General features: G+C 51.1%; 1 protein-coding gene across 3 annotated transcripts in view; it reads left to right on the forward strand.

The window, feature by feature from the left end:
- FBLN5 (fibulin 5) overlaps window positions 1-22,326 on the forward strand; it is a 74,429-nt gene that overhangs the window by 45,786 nt on the left and 6,317 nt on the right. For all 3 annotated transcript variants that reach the window (XM_054567129.1, XM_054567127.1, XM_054567130.1), the window contains 5 exons: window positions 2,799-2,915; window positions 6,695-6,814; window positions 11,791-11,913; window positions 13,213-13,339; window positions 19,281-19,476. In XM_054567129.1, coding sequence (XP_054423104.1) covers window positions 2,799-2,915; window positions 6,695-6,814; window positions 11,791-11,913; window positions 13,213-13,339; window positions 19,281-19,476 — 683 coding nt within the window. The remainder of the gene's footprint in view (window positions 1-2,798; window positions 2,916-6,694; window positions 6,815-11,790; window positions 11,914-13,212; window positions 13,340-19,280; window positions 19,477-22,326) is intronic.

The following is a 22,326-nucleotide window of genomic DNA, read 5'->3' on the forward strand; positions in this document are numbered from 1 at the left end:
CTGTGGAGCTTCTGTGTATCCTGCATCACCCCACCCCCCTTTCAAATCAGTCGTCACCATCACCCTCCTGTCATCATCAGAATCACGTGCCCGGATCGGGAATGAACCCGCAGCCCTCCGGTTTCGGGGCGGCACTCCCAGCGCTGAGTCCCGGCGGCCAGGGCCATCAGAATTTCTGAACGCATTTTTAAGGCTCCTGTTTGATTTTACCCGTACCCTCCTCCTTCCTTCTGAAAGTTTATATCCAAGGCAGGAAGTGACAGAGGTGAGGGTTATTCTGTCCCCGTTAGAAATCATACTAAGAGAAGAGGACACTTGGTGTAGTCACAGAAATGTCTCCGTCTCAAATGTGGATCGGCAGGTCCTGAGCTCACATCGTCTCCTCCCGGTACCCGGCCCGACCCGAGCCGCCGCCACGCCCACCCCACTCGCTGCTCTTTCTTTTGACTGTGAAAGAGTCAGTCTTCGCCAGTCGAGCCCTTTGTTTCTCGCAGTTGGCATCTGCTGTAGGATCCCTCTGTTTATTTTTCCTGGAGGGCTATTTTCCTTTCTTTCCCTCTGGTTTTTGGTCCAGCCAAGTGAATGAATTCATAGCAATCTGAAGCTGTCAGCTCCATTTCTTTTTCTAGGGTATGATTTCTATACTGTTCTCTTGGAGAAGCCTGCCAGTTTAAATTCTCTAAGACACTGTTCTCTTGCCTGAAAGTCAGTCCTAAAGGAGCTGAGAAAGAAATCCCAACAACATCATGGAAACCAAAAAAGAAGGTTCTTTTGTCCAAGCCTCTCTGGATGAGACTGCACGTAGGTCGGCTCTAGGGCCCGGTCTGCAGCCTCCCCCGGGCCTGATAAGCCCGCCGAGACTTGGCTTGGCTCTCCCTTCCAGGCATGCCCCAAAGAGCTGGCTGCACATGGGCATTTTAACCAACCTCAGCTATTATGGAAAATTTGATGCCAGTGCTTTGAACATAAGCAGATCATTGTGAGTGAGTTATTTGTACGGGAACTTAATATGTAGAATTTCAGAGCTGGAAGGGATGTTAGATATTATGTCATCCAACTTTTATAGAGTTGGAAACTGAGACTCAAAGAGGAAGGACGTTTTGGACAAGGTGATTGGGGTCTAAAATCCGTCCCTTGTTTCTCAGTCCAGTTTTTTCACCACAAGGGGGCGCAAGAGAGGATCAGGTGATTGGGGACTCCCAGCCAGGTTGGTTATACAGAAGAAAGCCCTCCCGATCTGGGAGGGGCCAGCCCCCTGGACACTCCTCTCCCTGGGAGGATGGTTCTGTCCACAGAGCCGGAAGCTCTGGCAGGGGTGCTCCTGGAGGCCTACCATGGTGCCACACGCATGGCATGCTGACCGCTCGCGTCCAAAGCGAAGACCATTACTCGTGGCTGAACTCATGCCACCCACTGGCCAAACTTGTCCTTCTCTTTTAAAACCCAAGTTCTGTAGCCGTCCACCGCCCCCTCTGTGTACCTCTGGAGGCGTTGCTTTTGGAAAAATCAAGGGGCTAGAGGCTGCCTTTCCCCCAGGGTACCCCAGGATGTCCCCTCTTTCCCCCACCGCCTCCCTGTTCTCGGGGCTGTGTCCAACTGCACCCGGAAGAAGGTCAGCGGCAACTGCACAGCCAGTGTGCCTTCTAAGCAGGAGCTGCAGAGCTCTCGGTGGGTAGTGCGGTGGGCCAGATTAGGGGTCTGCAGGACTCGGAGATAAAACAGAATCCCAAGGGCGGGGCGCAGCCTCTGAGGAAGGTCAAACAATTGGTAAGGTGGGGGCAGGACCCTTTCTGGCAGCAGGTGGTAGGAACTAGGCACAGAGACTGAGGTCCTGAGCTGGTGACTGGAGCCCTGGGTGGACCCTGGTTTCAAAGGCGCTTGGGTGACAGGGAGGGAATGTGGTTGGGGTAGGGGGAGGCAGGGAGGCGATAAGAACCAGCTCCAGCTCCAGTCAGATCGGTGGGTCACAGCAGGTGCTTGTAGAGGGGGGGACTCTGTCTCCACCTGTAGGCTTCATCCGAGACATCACAGCCTACAGTAGGGTATGCCCGAGCCCGTCCACCCGTCCGCCCATTGACCTGGCAGGTTGGGCAGTTGCCTTCCCAGGGACACCGGGCTCCCCGTTGACTGGCAGCTGCCAGCAGGAAGGCCATACTGCCTGCTCCGTTGAAAGAGTCCACCCCTTTACAGAGCTGCGTGTACAGCAAAGGCTGGCCACGGCCTGGGAGAAGTGTGTTTATCCAGAGTGTAGGGTCTGCTGTGGTGGGGGTCGGAGGCCCCAGGGAGCTCCAGAATCCTTGTGCTGCTGGACTCACGGGTCTCTAGACTGCAGTGCCACCAGCTCGTCCTCACCTGCACTCGCTCTTGTCCCTGACACCTGGACACATTCATTGTTGATGGAGCTGGTGAGGAGCCTACTGGGGCGAGGCTACAGACTCCTCTTACGCTTGGAGCTAACTTGTCCCTTCCCAGGGCAGTGAAACACTTACGTGGAATCTTAGAGTGGACTCTTCACATGGGTAAAAACCTTGCCCACTCTAAGGAGAAATTTCTTCTATGGCTTTCAAGATAGATTCAGGTGTTCCTGGGACTGAGATGGGTCGAGGAGGGTTATAGGGAGGTTGAGGCTTGGAATCCAGAGGCTATTGCCGTCGCTGACACTTAGTAGGTACTGTCTTCACGTTCCCCTTGGCTTCCCTTCATGATCTCTCTCCAGGAGAGACGGGCAATAATGATGCTGGGGGTGGCATCGGTGATTGAGAAGAAATGTCTCACCTTGTGTGCGTCTCTGTTGCCAGACATTGATGAATGTCGCTATGGCTATTGCCAGCAGCTGTGTGCGAATGTTCCTGGATCCTATTCCTGTACATGCAACCCTGGTTTTACCCTCAACGAGGATGGAAGGTCCTGCCAAGGTATGTGATGTGAACGAGAACTTGAACATGCTGTGCAACACTAGATGCTGTCTCATTCACAGTCGGACAGTTTGTGTGGGTGGGAGACGCTGTCGTTAAAGTGCTTTCTGCTCACTGTCTCTGCCTGCTCATCCCCTTTGCTTACAGAAACCTGAGACCTGAACGGAGGTTCTATGAAATGGGTCAAAAAGTACCCTGGGCATTGCTGAGATTAGAAGCACAGTCGTCCATCAGCTGGGAGTTTACGGTTGCGTGGAGTAGCTTCTCTCTGCTACCCAGGAGGAGGCCCGCTGGCTTTCCTGGTTAATTAGTAATTTTCTTCCGTATCCTGTAGCCTAAGTTCAATTCCTGGGGCCAAAGTGGGGTGGTTAGGAAGAACTCCTGGCCCTTGATAAATCACAGAATAAACACCAACATTCCATGCAGGGGTTTTGGGGGCAACTTTGATGCTTCTCGCTACAGCTTTTTCCCTTCAGCCTGTGCCGGGAGGGCCTGGTGCCTTAGCAAAGAGTCTGGGGGTGTCAGTGACTTCCCCTACTGCTCAGCCTCCCCATAAAAACAGAATGGAACAAAGGCGTTTTCTGGTTTTCACAAGATCTTTTCAAACGCTGATAAGTAAGACAAACAAGCTAGTCGCCTATTGTAATTTCCCTCTGCAGGTTTCTTCTGCTCAGGAAATGAATGGGAGACTTAAGACTCAAGGAATTAATAGCTTGAGTCCCGCCCCCCCGCGGCCCCGCCCCCCGCCCCCGCCGGCCAGCCTCCAGCCCCTGGCAGCAGCTCCGTCCAGGGTGGGGGCAGTGCTGGGGACTCAGAATGCAGTCTTTGTCTGGAGCCTGCCACCAGGCTTTGCAGGGCCCATTTCCTTGTCACACCACCCGAGGTCTGGCTGGCAGGCTCCTGGCCAGCTACTTGGAGGATATTATGTCTCCATTAGTTTAATCGTATCGAAATCATTGGGTAAACAGGAAGGCATCAGCGTTAAAGAGTTTGATCCTGGATTCTTTGGAAGTCTCTCCTCCAAAGCTCGCTCTGCTGATCGTTCCAAGAAGTCTTGACTGTGTTCCCCTCGCCAGGAGAGGTCATTTTCTTCCGAGAGGGGAGATTGGGCTGGGAGGTTGACGGGGCTGATAGAGCAGGGCGCCTCCCCCTATCGCTGGAGCAGCAGCGGGTGCCTGGCTCCCTCGCTGCTGGGACAGGCAGCTTAGTGCAGACGCAGGCATCTCTGTGCCAAGGCTGGGGGCTGCTCTTGCCAGCCCAGGTTTTCCCCCAGAGGCTGGCTCGGTGCACCCGACCCCTCCTGAGGAACAAACAGCCAGGCATGGCTGAGCCACAAGTCCCATGTGTCCTTGAAGCCTCTCAGGATGGGCCTGGGACAAGGAGCTGGTAACACGCCTGGCAGTGCCAAGTCCAGCAGCAGGCACAGCACCCAAGTCTGGACACGGGCCCTGGGCCAGCAGGACGCTGTGTCGGCGGGGCTGCTGGTGGCACGGAGTGTTCCGAACTCCGGGGAGCTTTTATAATTTTGAGACCTCGTGCAAGGGAAGAGGGAGTGTGTGCTTTGTACTCTTCCAGACGTTGTCACCTCTGTTTTTCTCACTGAATCCCAACAGTAGCCTTATGAGGTAGGCAGAGCAGGCGCTGTGGCTCAGCTCACAAGTGAGGAAATCGAGGAGCAAAACGGTTAAGCAGTTTGGTCAGAGTCCACTCAGCCAGGGGGTGGCGGTGTAGAGGGTAGAGCCAAAGGCCTCAGCTTTCCTGTCCAGCAAGTGGGAGTGGGGTGTGGTCTGCTCCCACAGGACCCAGAAGGGCATTGGGCATGTGTGGATCCCAGGATAAGGGCAGCTGGGCTTCCTGGGGGCAGGCTTCTTTGGGGCAGGGGTCCCCAGCCTCCAGGCTGCGGACTGGTACCGGTCCGGGCCCGTTAGGAACTGGGTCATCCTGCAGGAGGTGAGCTTGAATGTAATGCTCTTGAATCATCCTGAAACCACCCCTCCACCTCTGGTCTGTGGAAAAACTGTCTTCCATGAAACTGCTCCCTGGTGCCAAAAAGACTGGGGACCACTGCTGGGGTCCTGCTGCTCTGCAGAAACAGCGGAGAGCTGAGAGAGCGGGACTCAAAGTCATTCATCCTCGTGTGGAGCCAAGCACGCCTCCCCAGTGCTGGCCAGCCCCGTCCTGCCCGAACCTGCACCCCGTGGCCTAGCACCGCAACCTCTCCCCCGCCCCCCAGGCCGAGAGCCTCCAAGCTCCTGTGGGCCCCGGCGGCAACCGGTATCTCGCTGGACCCTCCCTGCGTGGCTGGCTATTATTTTTCTTTCTCCAAATTGCCCACAGGGGCCAGGAAGCAGGAAATATGTGGGCATGGGATTAGCCCTCTGCTCTAAGAAAAGCTTCTCAAGCTGCTCCCTGTGAAGGTGTTTAACTCCGAAAACATTCCAATCTCTATTCAGAGTCTTAAGAGGCTTACTGGGACTTCTGAAGAGGGTGGATGTTCTCTCAGGGGGAGCTCAGGTCACTGGCATAGGGAACCTGGGAGAGAGCGTGCCTAAAGCTGTCAGCCTGCGCTTGTGTGGAAGGGGCTCCCCGCCATCTTCATGAGCTGTGCAGAGTGAATCATGGGTTTTCTGGAAAGACCCTTGACTCACGCCCTAGTTCCCTCTGTGCCTTTATTGTATTTGGGTACATTTGGCCTTAAAACAAATGTGAGCATCTTGTTGATGTATAATTGATGTACAATGAACTGCACTATTAAAGTTACATGATGTTACAAACTTTGGCATGTCTATACTCCCATGAAAGTATCACCACTCTCAGATAATGGATAGTCCATCCTTTCTAACAGTTTCCTTGTGCCCTTTGTGGCCCCTTCATCTACTGAACGCGTCACGCAGGGCAGTGGTCCTAGGGCAGGGCTGTTGTAAGGACTCAGTGAATGCGAGATCCCGTTATTATCAGTGATGCTATTTGTGCATGATTGTCTTAGCTCGGGCTGCCATGACAAAATGTCATCAACTTGGGGCTTAATCAGCAGAAATTTATTTTTTCACAGTTCTGGAGGCTCAAAGTCCAAGATCAGGACGCCCGCGTGGTCAGGCACTTGCTAGGGCTCTCTTCCTGGCTTGCAGATGGCCAGAGTCTCTCTGAATCCCCACACGGCAGACCAGCAAGCGCACACTCTCTGGTGTCTCTTTTTGTAAGGGCACTAATCCCATCGGGAGGTCCCCATGCGAGGCCCTCGCTTGAGCTTAATTACTTCCGAGAGGCCCAACCTCTGCACACTACAACATTGCGCAATTAGGGCTTCAGCATGAATTGGGAGGGGATGTTATTAGAATTGTCACAATTATTTATTTGTTTACCTGAACATTAAAGTCAGTGGCGGTGAAGGGAGAGTTAATTGGGAATGGAATGTAGTAGGTGATGGGAAAGAGCAGACATTGCCTAGAAATTCCTGTTGGTGACCTTGGAGAGTGGACTTCCTAGGAGGTGTATACATGCACATGTGCATATATGTGTATGGCTGTATACGTGTTTCTACCCTTCCCACTTTGTGACTCCAGAGGGACACGTGAATGGAGCCCCTGATTCCTCAGTAAACACATATGGGGGCTGACTTCCCAATCTGACAGGTCCCAGGTAGAGGTTCTTGGTACCTAGGGATCGGGTCCTCCAGTCATTGGTTTTGCTGCCGGTGCATTTTTATCTGCCTTGTTAGTAAAGCGGATGTTCTGTTGTGGGAACAGTCAGTGATGCGCCTTGGCTTTGGCTTCCCACAGATGTGAATGAGTGCGCTACTGAGAACCCCTGTGTGCAAACCTGCGTCAACACCTACGGCTCTTTCATCTGCCGCTGTGACCCAGGATATGAACTTGAGGATGATGGAGTTCGTTGCAGTGGTAATGGGCTTTGTTTAGCATTGGAGATTTCCGCCTGTAGTGGGGACGCGCGGGAGGGGGTGGGGGTCAGTGGCTTTCTTCACAGGTGTTTCCTCTCGTTTACCAGAACCACCTCCAGTTTGGGACATTTCCTGGTGCAGTGGGGTCACAACCACACAAAACAGAGATGAGTCACTTCTTGAAAGGTGGAGTGGAGTCCTGCCTTCCTTGTCATTTGAGGCCAAATGCAAAAACCACTGGAGCTACTTTTCAGGGTCTGAGGGGGGGTGAAGAAGGAAATAAGTCACCCAGTTGGTTTGAGTTCTCTGTCCTCACCCAGCACTGACTCAAGTCCTGGGAACAGTGCAGAGTGTGCGGACAGAGGACAGGGACCCAGGAGAAGGAGCACGTCTCGTAGGGTATGGCTGGGAGGGGGGTGTGAGGAATGAACGAGGCCATGTGTGTAAGCGCAAACACTTGGTGACCTTCTAAAATCTCTACAAATAGTCCGTGCTCAGCTCCAGGCCTGGCACGTGACGAACATGCAATATAAGCAGGTTTCAAATCAAGGAGTGGAGGATTGAATAGTGAGTAAATGAAATCTTAATTTGTTATGAGAACATAGATGTGATGTCTCAGTTGACCTTTTATAAATTTCTTCTAAGCCCAAGAAGCTGACTCTCTGCCTATGTTAGATGTGAATTCTGTTACAATTTTCTTATTAACTCATGTAATAAGAAACTTGTCAACTCCTTAAAAATAGGGACAGCCTCTTACTCATATTTATTAGCATCCTACGCAGAGCCATGTATAGTGCTTTTATTTTTTATTCTTCCTTTTTCCCCTCTTGTTGTTTTTTTTTTTAAATGTTGAATTGAGCTCCAACCCATCCACTTTTGGCATGATCACCAGTTGGTTGTAAATGAGCACAGTCCAAATTAATAAGGCTTCATTGTATTTTTCAAAATAAGTGGGCCATGCCGTCGGGTGAGAAAATCCTTTTGTCCTGCCGAAAGGAAAGTCCCCTAATGCCGGGTCTCACTGTAACAGGAACTAACGCAGCCATGAATGGGACCCTGAGAGAGCTCCCCTGAGGACTGCGGTGTTCTGGGGACAGGGCCTCGGAAACAAATGAGCGCCTCTCCCGGGGGCCAGGGAAGCCAGAGCAGCCAGCGAGCAGTGACAGGGAGTCTTACACCGATTCAGTGTCAGTCCCAGAAACCGAAATACAATACGCCCAGGCATGAAAAGCTACTTTCTTCCTAGACTTCAGCTCCCCGTCCGGCACTCCTCGGGGAGCCCGGGCTAAGGAGCGAATGGGCAGAAAGTTTAGCATTAGGGAGAAGGAGGGCCATTTGTTTCTCCAAAATTCCCTGCACACCCCTGGGGTTACTGACCCCGCAGAGGCAGTGTGGTGGGGGGACTCCGGAGCCAGAGTTCCAGTTTTGGCCCTGCCGTTTTGTGCTTTCCCAGGCCAGGTCACTGCCTAAGGCTCAGTTTTCTCATCCGTTAAAAACAGACGCGCACCCTCGTAGAGCAGTCACAAAGGTAAAGTAGGTTGGTGTACCTGAGTGTCGTTACAGGTTCACGTACTTTCTCCAAGCGTAGGTGGAAGAGACCTTTAGCTTTCCAAGCAACCTTTACATCCTTGGTGGGCTGGCAAGGACTTTCAGTTGGCTCCCTTCCCCTAAAGTGGCCGGCTTCTCCATGTTCGCCCCAAGGCCCACCCTCCTCAGACGCAGAGGGACTTTGACCCCTGGACGCAGGGCTTCGGGGCTGGCCTTGCACAGCAGCGTGACAAGAGAGTTTGTTTCCTGTTCCTCCCTTCTCAGCCCCTTCCTCTGCTGGTCATTTTCCCCAGGAAATGCTACCCCCAGTGTTATCACAGCTGGCGTGGCTCCTCCGTGTGGCGCCGGACCCTTCCTAGCCATGTCCCCCTGTCCCTCAGGGATTTGTGAAGCCAAGCTGATCCCCAAAACTGTGGTGGGTTCCCACGTGGATGAATGAAAATGGCCCACATGTGCTCCCTGCCTGAAACTGGGCTTGTATTATAATGGATTGGCCAAAAATCTGCTTAGTCTTTTCCGTAAAATAAAAGATACATTTTTCATTTTCATCAGTAACTTTATTTGGATATTTTGAGCATGTCGTCTATCTCCCGCTATTGGCTTCTAGTGGGAAGAGGCCAGGGACGCTGCTAAACATCTTCCAATGCATAAGACAGCCCCACAGCAAAGAATTATTTGGCCAAAATGTCAGTAGTACCAAGAAACTTTGCAAACCACTTTGGACATGTTCAGTCAGTCACAGCACCTTCTCTACACACTGTACAAATCTTTTTTTAACATTTCAGTTGCGTGTTTACCTTTCTTGAAATAATAAAGCATAATATACCGAAAATGTTGCGTATCTTCCTCCATCTTCATGGAAGAATATTAAAATGGCTGCAAAAAAAATCTAGCAATTTTGGTATTTTTTTTAAAATGCACACTGATATGACAGCTGTCACAATACAATCTGACAAAATTGTTTCAAATGAAGTTTAAGACAACTAAGCACTACAAGAGCTGTCATATGGAAAAAAAACTAAACAAACTTTTTGGCCAACCTAATATTTCAGCTCTTTGGCCTGGGAGTTGCAGACCCTAAGATAAACTGAGAGTGTCTCTTAGGACCCCTTCCTGCCCCGTGGGAGCTGGGGCTGGGTGCCCCCATCTCTGTCTGGACAGGAGCACGCCCTGCTCAGGGCAGCTCCTCTAACCTCAGGACTCCCCAAATTCACCCGTTTTAAGTCCTGCGTATGTCTGGCCCAGGGAGATGTTATAGCGCTGTGTTGATCAGTGCAGGGCCTGGAGGCTGGCTGGGTTCAAATCCCAGCTTTACTGGTCCCTCATTATCTGTGAATCAAGAATTTCCCGAACCTCCGTGAGCCGCAGTTTCTTCTCTGTAACATGTGGCTCCTAATAGCACCTCCTTCATAGGGCTGGAATGAGAGTTAAATCAGATGGGGCAGGTAGAGCATTTAACTCGGGCTTGGTACCTAGCAAGTCTCGGGAGGGGCCAGGGATTACTACTGCTCCTACTGAAGGCATGAGCAGAGTCTACAAACTGACCCATTTTCAGCTTCCTGGGACCTGCCTGACCCCAACACCAAGCAAGAATTCTCCATAGCAGTGCCAAACAATAGAAATATAATGTGAACTACAAACATGAGCTGCACATGTAATCTAGTAGGATACTCTTTGTTCTGATGGGCTGGGGCCAGAGACATGGACTCCCTAGGTTGCAGGAGGAGGTGCTAGAGGGGGCACAGCAGAAGCAGACCTCACTGTGTGTGTGCTTTAACCTTCAAATCAGCAGCCCAGCTCCGCTGGCTTATGACCCACCTCCTGAAGATCCCCAGAGAGCCCAGAAGGAGTTTTTCCTTCTTGGACGCGAGAGGCGTTGGGCATATAACCCAGAGTCCTCGATGGTGGAGAAGGCTCCTCCTTCGCTGACACCCACCCTGGGTGATCCCAGCCATCAGTGGGCTGTTAGAGCAATCCGAGGACATGTCACATGGGGAAACTAGTGAAAGCAAGTTTTCGGGAAACGACAAATGAAATAAAAACATGTTTTCTTTGGCATGTTTATTGAATGAGCCTCAAGTGGGGGCTGTGTTGCCAAACTCTGAGTGTGATAAAGAGTTGGCTTTCCTGTGACGCCTGCTTCTGCAACAACTGCCGCAGAGGCTGCCCATCGCATCCTACCTCTGCAGCGGGACAGTGGCCCCGTGCCAGGTTCCCAGGTCCCGGGGAGCTCCTGCGGCAGGCAGGCCCCCGAGGGACGGTATGCCGCCCACCCTAGAGCACTCTAGAGTTTTCTCATTCAAAGAGGTTTTTGGATGTAATGAAATTTAATGCTGGATTGGCCAAAAAGTCTGTTTGGTTTTCCTATAAAATAAAAGACACAGTTTTCATTTTCACCGATAACTTTATTGATTGGGACATTTTGAGTGTCGGCACGGTCTCCCGCTATTGGCTTCTAGTGGGCAGAGGCCAGGGGTGCTGAAAACATCTTGCAATGCATAAGACAGCCCCACAGCAAAGAACTATTTGGCCAGAATGTCAATAGTACCAAGAAACTTCGAAAACCACTTTTGACACGTTCAATCAGTCATAGCACCTTCTCCATACACTACACAAAGCTTTTTTTTTTTTTTTTTTGCATTTCAGTTGTTTTTTTACCTTTCTTGAAATAGTGAAGCATAACATGCCAAACGTGCTATTTTCTTTCATCTTCAATATTAAAATGGCTGCACAAAAATTCACCAATCTTGATAAGTTTTTTTTAAATGCACACTGATATGACAGCAGTCACAATACAATCTAACAAAATTGTTTTGAATGAATTTCAAGACAACTAAGTGCTACTAGAGCCATCGTACAGAAAGAACTAAATGAATCTTCTGGCCAACCCAAATATAATAGACCCCTACTGGCCTTCTGGATATGTCCCTTTTAGTTGTGATTTTAGGAATAATAACTGTTTTTCAACTTGGGACGTTTGGTGAAGTTGCCCTTTCAGAAGATCAGGACCAGTGAATGATTTTTGGGTCCTGGGGAAGAGCTCTGTAACCAGAAAACTGCAGCAGGCAAACAAATCTCACCTCCAGACTCAGGGAGCAGGTTCACCCACAGCGCAAAATGAATCAGCAATGACTAGGTAAGGTAGCAGAGCCAGAGGCAGAGGGTGTGGGAAGCCCAGTGGAGATAGGCTTTACCTCCCTGTAGGAAGTAGTTTTCTAACGATTAGGGCTGTCCAAGTATCAATGGGCTTCCTTGATAGATAGTGAGCTCCCCATCATCAGAAGTATTCAAGAAGTGAATTGGCGACTTCTTAGCAGGAAAGCTGTCATGTGTGTCAGGAGGGCATGGAAGCTGGAGTAGCTGGCCCCTAAGCTCCCATCTCCAAGTGGCCTGTGATGATAAACAGCAGGCGTAATGTGTCTCCCCTAGACATGGATGAGTGCAGCTTCTCCGAGTTCCTCTGCCAACACGAGTGTGTGAACCAGCCCGGCTCATACGTCTGCTCCTGCCCCCCCGGCTACATCCTGCTGGATGACAGCCGAAGCTGCCAGGGTAAGGCCGTCCAGAGGGGCCCGGGTGAGGGAGATGGAAGGCAGGGCGGGCTCCAGACGCCGTCACCTGGGGGACCCTGTGCAGCTTTGGGACGGTGACGGGGGGGAGAGCATGAGTGAGTGTCGGTGGCTCTCCGAGTGGCATGTTCTGGGCAGGGTGCCTGGGCCGGTGCCTTCCTGCCCCATGATTCATCCTCTGGCCCCAGAAAGGACATGAGCACTCTCACTTCTGTGAATGAACTCTGTGGAGAGACGTGGCTTCCTGTCAGGGCGGGCCCCGCCTCGGCAGGCAGTTTGCTGCGGCCCCTCCGAGGGCTGCTCCTGCCCTCACCAGGGCCTTCCGCGGCCTGACCAGCCAGGGCCCAGGCTTTCTCACGGCCCCTGGAGGGCCCCCTGGTCATTCTTTTTCTACTGACTTCCTGGAGACTGGGTGCCAGGGAGACCTCCCACAGCTGACTGCTCTGTCCCCCAAAGGCTCAGGACCCCAGGCTGTGCAAGGGGCGGGTCTTGTTCGGACTTCGACTTGGCCCAACCTCCAGCTGCGCGCTCCACCCGCCGGAGCCAGTCAGGGAGGCCAGTAGCTGAGCGACTTACCCGCTTTTGGCCTCCTGGAACACCCGGACCCCAGCACCACGCGAGCATTCTCCACAGCGGTGCCAAGCAATAGAAATATAATACAAGCTACAAAGCTGAGCCACAGATACAGAGCCCAGCACAAATAATGCCCCTTCTTTATTACAAAATCTTTTATTACAAAATCATAAGCATGTAATTCCATAACAGAACAATAGTACACTTAAGCACACCATATGACATTTTAGGTGAAATGTTCAAATTAAAGCTATAAATGATTTACACCCATATTGTCACCCTACCAACCACACTCACGCAGGTGTTATTTCTGCTGGACACTGTACAATTTAGATTTTCCTAGTAGTCACATTAAAAGAGTAACAAGAGTCAGGTAAAATTAATTTTAAGACTCTATGTTTTAATGCAATATAGCCAAAATATTATTCTAACATGTACTCAATATAAAAATTATTAATAGATAGTTGACCTTCCCCTGTAGTAAGTTGTCAAATCTGGTGCGTGTTTTCCACTGACTGCATGTCTTGGTTCGGACTAGCCACCTTCTGAGGGCTCAGTAGCCACGGGGGGCCCGCGGCTGCCATGTTGGAAAGTGCAGCTCTGCAGTGAGACGCGGGCAGCCCTCACCCCGACCCCCGCACACCGGGCCCGGGGCCAGAGCCTGCGAAGCCCTGTCCTGCCTCAGCCTCTCGTCTACCCTGCTTTTCAGACATCAACGAGTGCGAGCACAGGAACCACACGTGCACCCTGAGTCAGACTTGCTACAATTTGCAAGGGGGGTTCAAGTGCATTGATCCCATCCGCTGCGAGGAGCCTTACATTCAGATCAGCGATAAGTAAGTCATGGCTTCCCTGTGGGAAACGGGAATGTGGGTGAAGGGCCTGGTCAGGAGGCTGCCCGCGTGGTGGAAAGGAGGGCGCACCTGCCAGGGTGTTGGAGGCCTGGCCTACTGCGCGTCCCGCCCCCCCGCCACACGGTTCTCACTCACTGCCCCACTCACACGAGAGCTGTGTGAAGATTCTCCAGGGCTGCCCAACCTTTTGGCATCTCTGGGCCACACTGGAAGAAGAAGTGTTGTTGTGGGCCACACATTAAATTCATTGTGACACATAATCACAAAAAAATCTCATAATGTTTTAAGTAAATTTACAGTTTTGTGTTGGGCCACATTCACAGCCATGCTGGGCTGCATGAGGCCCATGGGCCGCAGGCAGGACACCCCGCCAGGGCTGCCAAGCAGGGAGGCCCAGTTCACACACCTTTCTCTTTGACCACTTTGTTCTGGACACACAGAGTCTTCTCAGAGCTGGGCTTCCAGCCGCCCTGTGCACAGGGACCACCTGACCGCCTTGTCAGAGTCTGGTCCAGTGGGTGGCACAGGAACCCGGCTTTCCGATAAGCGCCCAGGTGAAACAGTGGCCGCCAGTCTCCCTGGACTCTGCCAGGAGCGGCAAGAAGCAGGAGGAGCTCTCAGAAAGTTCCCAGTGCTCCAGGGTACTTAGCTTGCTTCGATTGTTTCCGGTGTCATAATGTTTGATGTTTTATTAAATCAACAGATGACAAACATTAGAACCGAGGGTAAAATTAAAGTGAAGACAGCCTCTGCAAAGTACAAGCACCAGGACAGTGTTTTTCTGAGTGTGGTCCACCAGGAGGGCCTTTTCCTTCTCTTAGCCCAGTTTAGCCATCTCAGCTCCTCTCACATGCGCGTGCGCACACCTTCACACACACAAGTGCGTCTTCTGCCCTGCTCTCTACGGGTGGCCCATTTACTACACTGAGCCCTGGGAGGAATTGCGCATGCCCATGGCGTCCTCTAGGAATGCAGCACCCAAGAGGAACTGGTGGCTTACCAGCCTGTTTCCCCTTCTGGTAGAAACTAACAAAAAAAGACAAAGCAGGGACAGGCAGGCCCTTTAGAGACGCGGCCACTTTTTGCTGAGAGCCCTGCTTCTGAGTGGCCCCCCAGTACAGGGTTCTTTGACTTCTGGCTCCAGGGCCCTTTGTGGCAGAGCAGCATTTTGGGCTGCTCCTGCCACTTCCGTTCCAGTTCTCTCTGGGTTTCTCCAGGCTGGGTCTGTGGCCAGGACGTTGACCGGTTCGACTGGAAGCACTGAGCTCCAGTTACTGGTGAGGTCCCTGGCACACCGCTGAAAATGCTCAGTGACTCCAGCCATCCCTTCCAGGCCACTTCCTTGTCCAGGTGTCCCGTACCCCTGCCAGCCTGAACAGCACACGCTCTCACCTTTACCCACGCCCCGGAATGTCCAGCCTCCTGGCGTTCACGCGCGTATCTCCTGCCTCTGGAAGGCATTGCTTTCATTGCCCCATAGATCTGTCCCATCTTTCAGATCTCCGCTCCGTGCCACCTCCCCCAGCTGTTTGTGATCCTCTTCAGCTGCGAGCCATCACTCCATCCTCCCCACAGCTTCTAGGAAACCATTCTTTATGTGACATGTGACATTTTAATGTGACCATTTGGTACGAGGGACATTTGACTTGGCGATTTAAAAACAAAGCTTTAAAAATTCTCTTATACATTCATGTACGTGTTAGCCAAGCTCCGGTGATGTGCCAGACACTGCGCCAGGTGCTGAGGGTCCTGCTCCCGTGGCAGTGGAGGAGAAAGACACTAAATGTACTGTCACAAATGAACACACAACCGTAGGCTGTGATAGGTGCTATGAGCAGGGAGAACAGAAATTCACGAAACCAAAGATGAGGTTGGACCTGGTCTAGGTTGGGGACTTGGAAGCCCTTCTGAGGAAATGACACTGGGGCTGGAACGGGAAGGTGAGCGGAGGTTAACATAGCAGAGAGTGGAAGAGCAGAGGGGACAGCAGGTACAAAGGCTACCAGGCGCAACCTTGTAGCTACAAGGCACAACCTGGATGTCTTCGGGGAATAGAAGGGACCCGAGTTGCTCCAGCCTGGTGAATGAGTGGACGGTGACTTGAGGGCAGGTCAGAGAGTTGACAGAGGCCAGAGCCCACGGGGTCTCAGAGGTTACAGTGGGTGTTCTGTTTCTCTTCAAGTCGCAGTAGGTGGCGACTGTGGAGTCTTGGAGCACGGTCGAGACGTGGTCTGATTTATGTTTGACAAAGGGCGTTCTGGCTGCTATGTAATGGGTTGGAGAGGGAGACCCATGAGGAGACCATCCCAGGGGTCCAGTGAGACAAAGAGACAGTGCAGTGGCAGTGGGGATGGTCAGACAGGCGGGGTTGAATTGGGACAATATTTTGGAAGTAGGACCAATAGGTTTTGAAGATATTCAACAGATTGGGAGTTAGGGGAAGGTGGCAGACACGTGACAAGGCTGACTCTCACCCTGGCCACCACGGCATGTGTCCGCAGATGTCCCCAGCGTGCCCTGAACGCCGACCCCCAGGGGGAGCCTCAGAGATGAGGTGAGAGGTGCAAGGTGGTTAGGGCTCAGTTAAGGCGTGTCTGTTACAGGTGTTCAATAGGACTCAGCGATTCTATATGTGGCAATGCTCTCCCTAGAGCTTCAGATTCGCTGCTTTATATTAGACATATTTGTGTCTCTGATTTATTTCCCTTATTAGAAGGTAAAACTATTTGAGGACAGGATCTTATCTATCATTACAATTACAAAGTGTCTTAACATTCTCTTTTTTTAAATTATATTTTATTGATTCTGCTATTACAATTGTCCCAATTTTTTGCCCTTTGCCCCTTCCACCCAGCACCCCAACTCCCTCAGGCAATTTACCTACCACTGTTCATGTCCATGGGCCATGGGTATAAGTTCTTTGGCTACTCCATTCCCTACACCATACTTTACATCCCCATGGCTAGTCTGTGACCACCTATTTGTACTTCTTAACCCCCCCTTCACCATCCCCCCACACCCCCTCCCATCGGGCGACCATCAAAACCCTCTCTGTATCCATGATTCTGTCTCTGCTCTTGTTTGTTTAGTTTGGTTTTTAGATTCAATTGTTGATAGATATGTATTTATTGTCATTTTATTGTTCATAGTTTTTATCTTCTTTTTCTTAAGTATGTCCCTTTAACATTTCATGTAATAATGGTGTGGTGATGATGAACTCCTTTAGTTTTTTCTTGTCTGGGAAGCTCTTTATCTGCCCTTCAATTCTAAACGAGAGCTTTGCTGAGTAGAACAATCTTGGCTGTAGGTCCCTGCTTTTCATGACTTTAAATATTTCTTGCCAATCTCTTCTAGTCTGCAAAGTTTCTTTTGAGAAATCAGCTGGCAATCTTACGGGAATTCCCCTGCAGGTAACTAACTGCTTTTCTCTTGCTGCTTTTAAGATTCTCTCTTTATCTTTAACCTTTGGCATTTTAATTATGATGTGTCTTGGAGTGGGCCTCTTTGCATCCATCTTATTTGGGACTCTCTGTGCTTCCTGGACTTGCAGGTCTATTTCCTTCACCAAATTAGAGAAGTTTTCTCTCATTATTTTTTCAAATAGATTTTCAATTTCTTGCACTGACTCTTGTCCTTCTGGCACCCCTGTGATGCAAATGTTGGAATGCTTGAAGTTATCTGAGAGGCTGCTTACACTGTCTTCATTTTTTTTGGATTCTTTTTTTCTTCGGATTCCTTTTTTCTTCTTATTGTTCTGATTGGTTGTTTTTTGCTTCCTCATGTTCTAAGTCATTGATTTGATTCTCGGCTTCATACAGTCTACTGTTATTTCCCTGTAAATTGTTCTTCATTTCAATTAGTGTATCCTTTGCTTCTGACTGGATCTTTTTAATGCTGTTGAGGTTCTCACTAAGTTCCTTGAGCATCCCTATAACCAGTGTTTTGAACTCTGCATCTGATAGATTGCTTCTTATCTGCATTTTGCTTAGTTCTTTTTCTGGGGTTTTGTTCTGCTCTTTCATTTGGGCCATGTTTCTTTGCCTCCTCATTTTGGCTGCTTTGTCTCCTTGTCATGGTAGCATGGACTGTAGGGTCCAGAGGCAGAGCCTCCCTTATCACCCAAGCTGGGTACTCGAGGTGCACCCTTTGAGTGGGCTGAGTTCCCCCTCCTCTTGTAGGTGAGCCTTGGTTGCTGTGGGCAGGTCAATGGGAGGGATTTACCCAAGCTAGTCAGTTGCAAGGACTGACTGTGACCACTGACCACCAACCTTTGCCCTCCACGGAGGATCAGCTGTGCAGGGGCAGGGTGGTGGTGCTCTGACATGGTCTATACCTGTCCACTGGGTGCACTGGCCCTGAGGTTTCCTGGATGGTGCAGGCCAAGGCTAGCCCCACCTGTGTTCTGCCCAGGGCTACCCTGTCTGTGCTATAGGGCAATCTGAGATGGCTGCTACTTGTGCTGGGCTTGGAGATTCCCAGGCAAAGCAAAGCTGTGAATCTAGGCTGGCTGCTGCCAGTGCCGGGCCTGGGGCCACTTAGCAAGGGGTATGGGGGCTGGGAGCTCACTGAGACCAGCTGTTGCTTATTTAATAGAATTTAGGAAGTTGTGAAGCATGAGCCAAGAACAGCCATTCATATGGAAATGTCATTTTTAACAGCTTTGGTGGGCCTGTAAGTTGCGGGGGGGCGGGGGGGGGCGCAGGGGATGGGGGACAGCGGAGTCTCAGGGGATTTCCAGGGCGGGGCAAACAGTGGTAACCAGGTTGATGGAGTCTCAGATATGGCACCTGCCTGTCAGCTCTGTGGCTCTGTGGGGGAGCATTAGACGGGGACAGTGGCCTCTGCCTGCTTTTCTGTCTGTGAGAAAGCCGTCCCCCAGCTCTCACCTTGATGCCAGACACTTCACTTTCTCCCTGTATAACACTGGTGCCTTTCAAGCTGCTACCGTGGTGCTGGAGTTCAGAGGGAGTGAGTCTGAGTGAGTCCTTGTGTGGGTTCTTTAAGGGGAACTGCTTGGGAATCCAGAAGTTTCTTCCACTGACTCCATCCCTGTTGGTATGGTAGCCAGAGGTATGAGGATGTATCCCTGGAGCCCTGGGCTGGGAGGCCTGGCGTGGGGCTGGGGCTCCTCGTGCCTGAGATGTCCCTCTGGAATTTTTATCCACCACGGATGTCTGGATGCCCCTCCTACCAGTCTGGATAGATGTGGTTTTTTTAATTTCATAGTTGTCAGTCTTCCATTCAACTCGATTTCTGATGGTTCTGAGTGATGATTGTTCTATATTTTAGTTGCAATTTTGATGTGGTTGTACAAGGAGGTGAGCTATGTTTACCTATGCCGCCATCTTTCCTGGAAGTTCTTGATGTCATGTCTTATACAGAGTGAATTCTGAGCTCTTGTTTATCAAATGAAAAGATTAAATTATGTTGCACACAGACTAGGCTAAATGTGACAGGGAACATAAAGGACTACCAAAGACCAGTCAATCTAATGGAACTTTTCACTCTGAAAATTTCCTTTTTTTTCTTTATAGAAATAAGAAATAGAATTTTTTAATGAGCATGTATGGCAGGTGATGTGAAGGGCAGTGCCTCGGCGGCGTATTTTACTGACTAAATACATGACAAACGTGAGGTGTGTGGAGGATGTCCCAGGACTCTGAAAGCCAGGCGTCTGAGGTTTACACTCTAGTAACAGGAATGTCTGCTTGGCCGGCACAAGCCATTCTCTAGGAAACAGAGAGCTCCCTTACATGCTGGACAGTGTCTAAGGGAGAGCCAGGCACGGAGAGGGTCTAGAGTTACAGCATGTGCACGGCAGCCACGGGGCAGCCGCCTTCGCAGTGTGGTAAAGGAAGAAGTAGGTACAGCCAGCGTCCAGAGAGGGTTTTCCACGTTCTCACGCCCTCTCCCTTCTCAACAGCCACTGCTTGTGTGCCACCGAGAATCCTGGCTGCAGAGACCAGCCCTTCACCATCTTGTTCCGGGACATGGACGTGGTGTCAGGACGCTCTGTTCCTGCTGACATCTTCCAAATGCAAGCGACGACACGCTACCCTGGGGCTTACTACATTTTCCAGATCAAGTCTGGGAACGAGGGCAGAGAATTCTATATGCGGGTAAGAGGGGTTGGCGGGCGGCGGTCGCTCTCTCCGGGGACGCATTGTGTTGTCTAGCCTGGCGCGCGCTTCTGGAAGCAGGTCAGAGTGCAGCTAGGAGGGGCAGGTGTGAAGAGAAGAGTGGAGGGAGCTAGGACTTCAGGTTCTGGTTCCTGTCACTTTCTGTGTGGCCTTGGGAAAGCTGCTTCCCCTCTGTGAGCTTCCTCATCTCCTGCCTCTTTCCTCCTCCAATTCTGTGGGAGAGGCATTTACATAGGCTTTTATCGGTCCACTCATTTGACAAATATTTGTCAAGTACCTACTACGTACAACTGGAAACTGAGAATATAGCAGTTTATGAAACATCCCCAAACCCTTGTCCTCGTGGGACGTACATTGCAGTGAACGCAAAGGCACATCTCACAGAAGTGGGCTCTGCCTGCATTGTTCGACATGGTAGTACTTGGGGCTCTTTAAGTTTAAGCTGATTGAAATTAAATGAAATGATAAATTAGGTTCTTTGGCACTAGCCATATCTCAAGTGCTCAGTAGCTGCACGTGGCTGCAGTACTAGCTCAGATATAGAGCATGTCTATCATTGTTGCAAGTGTGATTGAAAAGAATGAACTTAACCACATCCGTAAAAATTTTAGAACACGTACCCTAAGATGTATTTGCTTGTTTGTGAATTCCATGCATGTAATACTGTACCATTTATATCACTGGCCTTAATCTCCCATAATTTCTGGTGTGATGACACCATTTTTAAAACAAAAAAGATTTTAACTTACTTATTTAAAGAGAAAGGGGAAGGGAGGGAGAAAGAGAGGGAGAGAACCATCGATCGTACACCCCCAACCGAGGCATGTGTTCAGACCGGGAATCAAACTGGTGACCCTTCACCTTGTGGGACAACGCCCAACCCACTGAGCCACGCCGGTCAGGGCGATGACGCCTCTTTGACATCTAAGCCAGATGTTTTTCGCATTTCAGTGTGAATCTGGGCACTGGTCCAAAAAGTAGATTCCAGAGCTTCAGATCCAGAGAGTCTGGAATGATCTGAATTATCCAGAATAATTCAGAATATGGTGGCTGAGGCCTGGTATGTCAGTTTCCTATGGCTGCTGTAAGAAATTGCCAAAACCATGGTGGCCTAAGACAGCAGAAGTTTGCTCCCACTCAGCTCTGGAAGCCAAAAGCCGGCCACCCCTCCCACCGAGCTGTAGTCAGCATCTGCACGTTGGCAGGGCCGCCCTCCCTCCGGAGGCTCTAGGCAAGGATCTGTTCCTCTCCCCCTCAGCTTCCAAGGGCTGCCAGCATTGCTTAGCTTGTGACCGCATCATGCCAGTCTCTGCCTCCTTGGTCAGATGGCGGCCTCCTCTGTGTGTGCATCAAAGCTCCTTCTGCCTCTTATAAGGACACTTGTGATTGGATTTAGGGCCTACCCAGCTAATCCAGGATAATCTCTCAGTGTCAAGACCCTTAATTTAGTCACACCTGCAAAATTGCCTTTTCTTTTTTATGTGACAATTACAGGTTCCAGAACGTAGGACCTGATATCTTTGGTGGGGGCATTACCCAGGAATCTGCATTTCTAACAATGACGGCAGGAGGCCCCCCTCCCTACCCCAAGTCACTGTGGGGAGCGATACCCAGAAAGAGAGGCTGTGAAAGTTGATCCATCGTTATGGCAGATGGTCCCAGAGCCTGCAAAAGGAGCAAATATCTGAGCTCTCTACACCTCCTCTCCCAACTCCTGGCAGAATGTTCCAGTCTTGCCTCTGGGGATGGGACTGTCTAAAAACAGGGAGGTCTCAGAAAGAGAGGTTAGGACAGAATAGAAAAGGTCACGGGTGCTGGCATCAGGCCTGTGTCCTCACTAATATGTTTTTGGCAAGATCCTAACAGGGCCGGGTCACGTGGGATAACATGGCCTGCGGAGCCAACATCTGTAGACCAGTGTAGCAGGCTCAAGGGCTTTGGAAGGAGGTGGAAAGAGTGGAGGACAAAGGGGCTTCTGCAAGATGAAAAGGATGGAGCTGTGTTTATGTCTGTCCTTTTCCCGAGCCCATGAGCAGCAGCTGTCCGGCAGAAACCCACATCTGTGAGCTGCTGCGGGCCTGCCGCCCGTGGGAGCAGGAGCCTGCCCCGCTGACGTTCAGCGATCCGGCCTCTCATCTGTGCGGACACAGCAGGCCTCTCCTGAAGACTTAAAATACCCTCGCTGATACCGCCTGCCTCCATTCCCGCCCCCTCCCCCACCAGCAAAACAGCAGACCCGCAGAAGGCCGCCTCGGGAAGGCAAGATTTTGCTCACAGGATCCCACCCACTAAAATCCCCGAATGGCCCGTGTGGCTGACTTGTAAGAGGTACCGCAGGACGGTGCGGGAAGTGGCTTATCCTACACGTGGAATGGACAGGCGGGACGGCTCCTTCCTGGAAGCTTCCCCTGCTGCCTGGATTGTCACGGCCACCAGGGGACCCTTGAAACTCCCAAAGCTGAGCTGCATGTAGCTCGCACCTTCTCTGAGAACACTGAGAAAGGCCCTGATTCCTTAGTGTTTATTCAGAGGAGGACGTCAGGATGGCGAGGGCGTGCGGGGACGTAGTGTCTGCTCTGAGAGTGGCTGCAGGGACTTAAAGATGGGCGGGCGGCTCCTGGCTGGGACGGGCCCATGGCGGCACCTGGGGTGCGGGGCGGGCTCGGGGCGGGGAGCCTGTGAGGAGCCGAGGGCGTGGGAGGAAGGGGCAGGCGAGGCAGGGCCGCCCCACGTCCAAGCTGCCCTGAGTTGCAGCGTCTCCCTCAGGGGGCCACACACAGCCGTTCTCTTTAAAATTTTTTGAAAATTTTTTTTTACATGATTTTATTT

This window comes from Pteronotus mesoamericanus, unplaced genomic scaffold (assembly GCF_021234165.1).
Source record: "Pteronotus mesoamericanus isolate MK-2021 breed Mesoamerican mustached bat unplaced genomic scaffold, CSHL_Meso_final contig_182, whole genome shotgun sequence".
Classification (NCBI taxonomy): Eukaryota; Metazoa; Chordata; class Mammalia; order Chiroptera; family Mormoopidae; genus Pteronotus; species Pteronotus mesoamericanus.